This window comes from Haliotis rubra, unplaced genomic scaffold, assembly GCF_003918875.1.
Source record: "Haliotis rubra isolate DU_JTF1 unplaced genomic scaffold, ASM391887v1 Scf1297, whole genome shotgun sequence".
Lineage (NCBI taxonomy): Eukaryota > Metazoa > Mollusca > Gastropoda > Lepetellida > Haliotidae > Haliotis > Haliotis rubra.
This window is the reverse complement of record NW_025765222.1, coordinates 77,653-87,106: the sequence shown is the minus strand read 5'-3', so window position 1 is coordinate 87,106 and position 9,454 is coordinate 77,653. Positions and strand designations below refer to the sequence as shown.

Sequence of the window (9,454 nt, the reverse complement as noted above, 5' to 3'; positions counted from 1 at the left end):
CGTAGTAATCCTGTCATATCAGTGAACCCTGATATGTTCACTCGTAGTAATCCTGTCATATCAGTGGACCCTGATATGTTCATCCCTGTAATCCTGTTATATCAGTGAACCCGATATGTTCACCCTCGTAGTAATCCAGTTATATCAGTGAACCCTGATATGTTCATCCTCGTAGTAATCCTGTTATATCAGTGAACCCTGATATGTTCATCCTCGTAGTAATCCTGTTATATCAGTGAACCCTGATATGTTCACCCTCGTAGTAATCCTGTTATATCAGTGAACCCCGATATGTTCATCCCTGAAGTAGTAATCCTGTTATATCAGTGAACCCTGATATGTTCACCCTCGTAGTAATCCTGTTATATCAGTGAACCCCGATATGTTCATCCTCGTAGTAATCCTGTTATATCAGTGAACCCTGATATGTTCATCCTCGTAGTAATCCTGTTATATCAGTGAACCCTGATATGTTCACCCTCGTAGTAATCCTGTTATATCAGTGAACCCTGATATGTTCATCCTCGTAGTAATCCTGTTATATCAGTGAACCCGATATGTTCATCCTCGTAGTAATCCTGTTATATCAGTGAACCCTGATATGTTCATCCTCGTAGTAATCCTGTTATATCAGTGAACCCCGATATGTTCATCCTCGTAGTAATCCTGTTATATCAGTGAACCCGATATGTTCATCCTCGTAGTAATCCTGTTATATCAGTGAACCCTGATATGTTCACCCTCGTAGTAATCCTGTTATATCAGTGAACCCTGATATGTTCATCCTCGTAGTAATCCTGTTATATCAGTGAACCCTGATATGTTCATCCTCGTAGTAATCCTGTTATATCAGTGAACCCTGATATGTTCATCCTCGTAGTAATCCTGTTATATCAGTGAACCCCGATATGTTCACCCTCGTAGTAATCCTGTTATATCAGTGTGTCAGCTTCATGTGGGCGGACAGTCTTCTGCAGGTCTCACACATACACATGGTTATATCACTGACAAACCTGTGTAATCAGGGGAAGCCCAGATTTGAACCCACAACTTTGCTCAGAAACTCAGGGATGAAAATTCTCATCCCTGGAAACTTCAGCACATTAACTACTACTAGTGCTAGTCCCCCCCCCCCCCCTTAAAAAAACCCTGAGAATGAAGAAGGGGATCACAGGATCCTGGTAGCCTGAAGGGAGGCAACCCTGCTGAGGGAATTGTAACCCTGCACAAATACTAACCATCTCCATATCTTGTGAACTGGAGATTCTGCAGTCTGCAGCTGATTCAGAATACAGTTTGGAGGAGGAACGGAACACTGACTTCATTAAAATATTTATTCACAAACATAATTGCAGAAGTAACAATGTCAAGATGGTGCCCCCCTCAGTCCCATCCATACCACGGCTCTTGTGGTGAATTCCACAATGAAGTAAGGGGAGGTAACTACTACAGAGTAAAACATGATGCTGAATGTTTTTAACATCAGATTTAACATATTTCATGAAATAATTCAATTCAAAACCATTATCTATTAACATCAACAATATCAGTTACCATGGCAACCAGTAAATGAATAAAACAACAGGAAATGTGGGAAAAGCAACTCCATCTGAAGAGGTGGTAACCTTGGTAACATTACCAAATAAATGTTCTGTAATATGTGAATGTTCCTCGAATAATATGAAACATTGCAACAAGTAAGTAGTGTTGTCCGCACAACATGTTTCCACATGCTGCCATGTTGGACGTATGTTGAAGCCATCACTTGATAACACATCCTATGGAGACTGGTGGAGCAACTGAGTTGGGTCTGTGTTGTACATGAGTCGGCAGTCGGGGTGACAGTCAGGTCTGTTCCACCATCAGAACACAAGCAGCCAGGGCGGGGCAGTCTCCCTGTCTCTCCCTGCACCTGCAGCACACAGAGAGAGTGTTATATCTAAAACCAAACACCAAACCAAACCAAAATATATACAATATTTTCCACCCTGTTACATAGCCAAGTAGGGAATCCAACCAGGGTCTTCGTCGTGACACTAGCTACTAGGCTGCCCCAGGGAGGAGAGAGACAGCTGACAGGTGCGAGCCGGGAGTGTAAGAAGGGAAGATGAAGGGCAGGGACAGAGAGAAAGGAGGAGACATAGACAGAGAAATAATATCCAGTTTCCTTAATTAGTTCCAGCATCAATAGTAGTGTCCACTCAGTCAATTGATGGATCAAACGCTGTTGTTTCCATGGTTACTCACCACTTGATGAGTTGGGTGAGACTTGTCTGGGTAAGTCCACCACTTTTTGCCACTGTTTTTGCCATAGTTGCCAGTGACCTTTGACATGCCAATTTGGCCTTGTTCTGGTTGCCATGGCACCAGACAGGAAGCTTGTCCACCACAACCCAGGCTCCCCGCACATAGTCCCACAGAGCAAGCCACGCCCTACACTGCTGGAGTTGTCTCCCTTGGCTGATACAGGCTTCCTGGAACAGGGAACAATCTGTGGAGGTAGTAACCTTGGTAACATTACCAAATAAATGTTCTGTAATATGTGAATGTTCCTCGAATAATATGAAACATTGCAACAAGTAAGTGAGTGACTGAATTTAGTTTTACGCCGAACTCAGCCATATTCTAGCTATATGGCCGCAGTTTGTACATAATCGAGTCTCGACCAGACAATCCAGTGATCAACACAATGAGCATTGATCTACGCAATTGGGAACTGATGGCATTTGGCTGTCATACAGACCCTGAAGCAAATATAGCCAAGAAGTCCCACACAAGTCTCGAAAATGTGGCGAGTCTAGATTTCCACAGCTACAAGGTCTGTACCATTCTGCTGAATTCACAAGCGAACAGAGCACTTGTAGCTATCAGTTGATCTCTAGATGTCACTAGTGTTTACTATTAGCTCATGGGAGCCTCCCCCACCACTCCCCAAGACCCCACACTGAGCTAAGGCCTCCTGCTTCTGCCCTGTCCTCTCACTCCAGCCAAACAACATGTGTGATTACACTAGGGACCTGACGACCAAGTCAGAGAGCCTGACCACCCGATCCTGTTAGTTGCCTCTCAAGCACGGGTTACTGAAGATCAATTCTAACCCAGATTCTAACATGCATTTGTGGATAACTGTCAATACTAGACTAGCTCATCTTGTATACAACTGAAATACTAGCCTTCCCTGTCAGTTCCATCCGTTACGATACTAGTCTAATTTCTGTATATCATATACAGGTCACCCTTCACGGTAGTCTGTCTCAATTTAAATGGGCTTGCTTGTTACTGTCAAAGAAATACATATTCAGAGACTAAGCATTAGTCTACCTTCACTTCTGCTGGTCCCACACCCCTCACTTCTGCTGGTCCCACACCCCTCACTTCTGCTGGTCCTACACCCCTCACTTCTGCTGGTCCTAAACCCTTCACTTCTGCTGGGTCCCCCTCTCACTTCTGCTGGTCCCACCCTGGTCCCACCCTTCACTTCTGCTGGTCCTACACCCTTCACTTCTGCTGGTCCTACACCCTTCACTTCTGCTGGTCCTACACCCTTCACTTCTGCTGGTCCTACACCCCTCACTTCTGCTGGTCCCACACCCACTTCTGCTGGTCCTACACCCCTCACTTCTGCTGGTCCTACACCCTTCACTTCTGCTGGTCCTACACCCTTCACTTCTGCTGGTCCTACACCCTTCACTCCTGCTGGTCCCACACCCTTCACTTCTGCTGGTCCCACACCCCTCACTTCTGCTGGTCCCACACCCTCACTTCTGCTGGTCCTACACCCTTCACTTCTGCTGGTCGTGACACTCCTTCACTTCTGCTGGTCCCACACCCTTCACTTCTGCCTTCACCCTTCACCTTTCTGGTCCTACACCCTTCACTTCTGCTGGTCCTACACCCTTCACTTCTCCAGGTCCTTCACACCTTCACTGCGGTCCTGCTGGTCCTCACACCCTTCACTTCTGCTGGTCCTACACCCTTCACTTCTGTCCTGGTCCACACCTGCTGGTCCTGCTCCTGCGGTCCTACACCCCTCACTTCTGCTGGTCCCACACCCCTCACTTCTGCTGGTCCCACACCCTTCACTTCTGCTGGCCCTACACCCTTCACTTCTCCTGGTCCCACACCCTTCACTTCTGCTGGTCCCACACTCCTTCACTTCTGCTGGTCCTCACACACCCTTCACTTCTGCTGGTCCTACACCCTTCACTTCTCCTGGTCCTACACCCCTCACTTCTGCTGGTCCTACACCCTTCACTTCTGCTGGTCCTACACCCTTCACTTCTGCTGGTCCTACACCCTTCACTTCTGCTGGTCCTACACCCTTCACTTCTGCTGGTCCTACACCCTTCACTTCTGCTGGTCCTACACCCCTCACTTCTGCTGGTCCCCCACCCTTCACTTCTGCTGGTCCCACACCCCTCACTTCTGCTGGTCCCACACCCTTCACTTCTGCTGGTCCACTCACTTCCCTGGTCCTTCACTTCTGCTGGTCCTACACCCTTCACTTCTGCTGGTCCCACCCTTCACTTGCTGGTCCTGGTCCTTACACCCTTCCTTCTTCTGCTGGTCCCACACCCTTCACTTCTGCTGGTCCTACACCCCTCACTTCTGCTGGTCCCACACCCTCACTTCTGCTGGTCCTACACCCCTCACTTCTGCTGGTCCCACACCCCTCACTTCTGCTGGTCCTACACCCTTCACTTCTGCTGGTCCTACACCCTTCACTTCTGCTGGTCCTACACCCTTCACTTCTGCTGGTCCTACACCCTTCACTTCTGCTGGTCCCACACCCTTCACTTCTCCTGGTCCTACACCCTTCACTTCTGCTGGTCCTACACCCTTCACTTCTCCTGGTCCTACACCCCTCACTTCTGCTGGTCCTTCACACCTGCTGGTCCCACACCCCTTCACTTCTGCTGGTCCCACACCCTTCACTTCTGCTGGTCCTACACCCTTCACTTCTGCTGGTCCTACACCCTTCACTTCCTGCTGGTCCTTCACTGGTCCTTCACTTCTGCTGGTCCTACACCCTTCACTTCTGCTGGTCCACACCCTTCACTTCTGCTGGTCCCACACCCTTCACTTCTGCTGGTCCACCCTTCACTGGTCCTGCTGGTCCTACACACCCTCACCTTCACTTCTGCTGGTCCTACACCCTTCACTTCTGCTGGTCCTACACCCTTCACTTTCTGCTGGTCCCTCACACCCTTCACTTCTGCTGGTCCACACCCTTCACTTCTGCTGGTCCTACACCCTTCACTTCTGCTGGTCCCACACCCTGGTTCACCCTTCTGCTGGTCCTACACCCTTCACTTCTGCTCCTCACACCCTTCACTTCTGCTGGTCCACACTTCTCACTTCTGCTGGTCCCACACCCCTTCACTTCTGCTGGTCCTACACCCTTCACTTCTGCTGGTCCTACACCCCTTCACTTCTGCTGGTCCTACACCCTTCACTTCTGCTGGTCCTACACCCTTCACTTCTGCTGGTCCTACACCCTGGTCCACACCCTGCCTGGTCCTACACCCTTCACTTCTGCTGGTCCTACACCCTTCACTTCTGCTGGTCCTACACCCTTCACTTCTCCTGGTCCTACACCCTTCACTTCTGCTGGTCCTACACCCTTCACTTCTGCTGGTCCTACACCCTTCACTTCTGCTGGTCCTACACCCTTCACTTCTGCTGGTCCTACACCCTTCACTTCTGCTGGTCCTACACCCCTCACTTCTGCTGGTCCTACACCCTTCACTTCTGCTGGTCCTACACCCTTCACTTCTGCTGGTCCTACACCCTTCACTTCTGCTGGTCCCATACCCTTCACTTCTGCTGGTCCTACACCCTTCACTTCTGCTGGTCCTACACCCTTCACTTCTGCTGGTCCTACACCCTTCACTTCTGCTGGTCCTACACCCTTCACTTCTGCTGGTCCTACACCCTTCACTTCTGCTGGTCCCACACCCTTCACTTCTGCTGGTCCTACACCCTTCACTTCTGCTGGTCCCACACCTCTCTGCTGGTCCTACACCCTTCACTTCTGCTGGCTGGTCCTGCTGGTCCTTTCACTTCTGCTGGTCCTACACCCCTCACTTCTGCTGGTCCTACACCCTTCACTTCTGCTGGTCCTACACCCTTCACTTCTGCTGGTCCTACACCCTTCACTTCTGCTGGTCCTACACCCTTCACTTCTCCTGGTCCCACACCCTTCACTTCTGCTGGTCCTATACATCTGCTCCTGGTATACTATGTAAGAACAGGGACTGGGCCACTTTGAGACTAAAGTTTGGAGTCTTCTGCTACCTTAAAGTTGTCGATGTGGGTGCGCACTCGATGGTAGCCCTATACATCTGCTCCTGGTATACTATGTAAGAACAGGGACTGGGCCACTACCTTAAAGTTGTCGATGTGGGTGCGCACCCTTCACTCGATGGTAGCCCTATACATCTGCTCCTGGTATACTATGTAAGAACAGGGACTCTTCTGCTACCTTAAAGTTGTCGATGTGGGTGCGCACTCGATGGTAGCATCCAGCATCCTTCATCAGCCGTGATGTCGGCAGAGATCGAAGAATGTTGCGACAGAAGAACTCCAGGTTCCTCACCAGCGGGGACACATCAGGGGCGGGTAATGCTGACCTCACTTCCTGCACACATGTAGGGGAGACAACTCAAAACATGATTACATGGGATAGATGGCATCCATATGCAGTAATATTCAAACACAATTTGTAAAGATTTGCACATATGACTATACAGTATATCAATGGAAGTCATCACCCCCTTCAAAATCAGTATAGGATGTTATTCATTATCAAACAGTATTGACATAGTTTCACTGTTGAGATTCAGCAGGGGGCAGTGGTGTGCTGGGTACTATATATAGACTGGAAGTTCACCATGGTCTGGAACTTTATATTGTTACATGTTAGTTCCCAAGTTGAAACTGAATAGTTAACTAGGATTCATTTCCATAAAACAAACAAATAACACTGCTATGTGATGTAATTAACACAGGTTCAACAAAAGGGGATAACTCAGTGACTGACCTTCTGCAGGGAATATCGTTTTGCAATGTTGGAAATGACTTCTATCAGCTGTTGGTTACTCAAGGCTGATAGCTCCTGTCGGAGGTCGTCCGACATCCCACGCTGAGCACTCTCACGTTTCCTTGTCTTTTTGTAGGGCGGGGCTAGAGTCTGGGATCAAAAATGGAATAATCGACAAATAAAGAGAGAGTGAACAGTATACGTGACGCAGGTTTTCCTGGCTGATCCAGGGGACACAACTCTACACTTACCTTTGTGAGTGCTGTGGCGTCAGACTCTGGGCTCATCAACAGTCTCTTCCTGATACCAGCAACTGCTGCATGTCTGAGGGGCGTGTCTCCCACATCGGGCGTGGTCATCAGGTGGTCCCTGGGTGGTGACTCTGCAAGTGAACGTTTCATGAATGGCAGGTGTCAGAATCTGGAATCTTTGATCATTTGTATGAAGCACTCACAAGTCCTACCATATGGATCCTGTGTTGGAACTGGACCAAAGTCACGGACGACACTGGTTGTTAGAATAAACCAAATGGTAGGCTGTCAGCTACAAAGCTGTACGTCTTATGCCGACTGCACAGATTGTTGCTCACAATGCTGAATGTAGGATTGTCTGTCCTCGATATGAATATATACAAACAATAGCTTATAGCTTGAATATTGCTGTGTGTAACATTAAGAAACAAACACCAAGATGTATCAACAGATCTACATACCAAACGACTGGAAATCTGTACTGAGGCTCGTGACTGGGGACTGATGTTTGGGTGGACTGCGGCGGCGTCGACTCCTCTGTTGTATGACCATCTCATCGGGTGATGTCACAGGCGTTGGAGGGAGCCAGGTATTCAACAGGTCCATCACTGAAACATGGCCAACATCAGATCACTGAATAATTCATTGAAAGTGAATTACATGACAAAGTCTAACGTCCATTTAGAGAATCTCATCTAAATGAACAAGTTCATGTACCAGGAGAATCTCACCAAAATGAACAAGTCCATTTAGAGAATCTCATCTAAATGAACAATCTCATCTAAATGAACAAGTTCATGTACCAGAGAGAATCTCACCCAAATGAACAAATCAATTCAGAGAATCTCACCCAAGGGAACATATATCATACACACAAGTCAAAATCAAAATCAGAACAAGTACATTGTTATTCAGAATACTGGAACAAAACGTCAGCCTAACTCGCATTATGCTGAATCAATATCTGATAGGTAAGAGAAAGAGTTCCTTCAATTCCCCCAACCATAAACCTCACTCTACACCTAACCCTAACATAAATTTTGTACTTTCAGTCATTTTTGTGAGTTCTCTAGTAATTGTTGTGTTAAGTTTTCTTAATCATTTTAGTATATAATTTACAAATATTTGGGATGGGGGAACGGGAGGAACTCTTTATCATTTGTTCGTATAGGAGACAGTGGAAACTGGAGTAAATGTGCCTACACCTCTTCCCACTTCGGCCATCCCCGAAATACAACCCGACATAACAGACATTAAGCTCAATGGCTTCTACCTCACATTTTGATTTCTCACAATTACTTTGTGTTGTACACAGTTAGAACCACACATGTCCGTCCTACCGTGAGCAAGTGTTGGGTTGATGTAGTCCTGGCCTCGGACTGGGATGTTTCTCAGTGGATATCGGTTGTTCATGTTGATGGTGGGGTCGTCAGATTCACGTCCACATTCACCCAGACCCAGTGAGGCGGAACGACCGATCACACCGGCACACCTCTACTCAAACTTGCAGAAACTATATAACTTTCCAAAAGTCAGACTTCAAAACGACTCATAGATGCAACGTGTAAAAGTACACGCTGATATATAAATCAGTATGGTTATATAAGACGAGTCTTGGAAATATTATTTACAACCTCGCCTATATTTCGCGGACTTTTCCATCATTTAATGCTGCCGCTTTGTCTCTCACGTTTTTGATTGGATGGTTAGGTTTCGCGGAATAAGGGAAGTAACTCAAATTTAAACTCCAGTCTGCATACCTCTTAATAATTCTTAATGTATGTATGGTGGTGGTGGTGGAATTGGGTTTAACGTCGTGCTTGAGAATATTTCGCTCATATGACGACGTGCATGCGTGTGTATGTGTATGTGCGGCTGCTTGTACTAGCCCAGACTGAAGCTGGTTTAATAGTGCTAGCCCACTGAGATACCATGCCGCAGTGAAGCATGAATACCCCACTCAGACACATTATACTGACTCCAAGCCGACCAGTCCTTGTTGTACCCATTAATGCCGAGCGCCAGGCAGGGACCAACAAGTACCATATTTAAACGTCTTTTGGTATGACGCGGTCGGGGATCGAACCCGCGACCTTCCGCACTCCGGGCGGACGCTCTAACCACTACACCACGGAGGCAGTCTAATGTATGTATGTATGTA

General features: G+C 47.6%; 1 protein-coding gene across 1 annotated transcript; it reads right to left on the bottom strand.

Moving 5' to 3' along the window:
* Positions 1 to 1,320: 1,320 nt before the first annotated feature.
* On the bottom strand, positions 1,321 to 8,972 carry LOC124267042. The gene is made up of 7 exons (XM_046701869.1): positions 8,634 to 8,972; positions 7,755 to 7,901; positions 7,294 to 7,424; positions 7,043 to 7,192; positions 6,485 to 6,640; positions 2,248 to 2,474; positions 1,321 to 1,912 (listed from the first exon to the last, which is right to left on the bottom strand). Exons 1-7 carry the CDS (start codon positions 8,704 to 8,706, stop codon positions 1,846 to 1,848), a joined length of 951 nt encoding a protein of 316 aa, XP_046557825.1. The 5' UTR covers positions 8,707 to 8,972; the 3' UTR covers positions 1,321 to 1,845.
* Positions 8,973 to 9,454: the final 482 nt, after the last annotated feature.

What these genes read in the sequence shown, in the direction of transcription:
- LOC124267042 (XM_046701869.1), bottom strand. Translation starts at nt 8,706, where the DNA reads ATGAACAACCGATATCCACTGAGAAACATCCCAGTCCGAGGCCAGGAC. An exon ending in TACAGATTTCCAGTCGTTTG is followed by an intron (nt 7,425 to 7,754) that starts GTATGTAGATCT and finishes GTTCACTTGCAG; the next exon opens with AGTCACCACCCAGGGACCAC. An exon ending in CCCACATCGACAACTTTAAG is followed by an intron (nt 2,475 to 6,484) that starts GTAGCAGAAGAG and finishes TCCCTGTTCCAG; the next exon opens with GAAGCCTGTATCAGCCAAGG.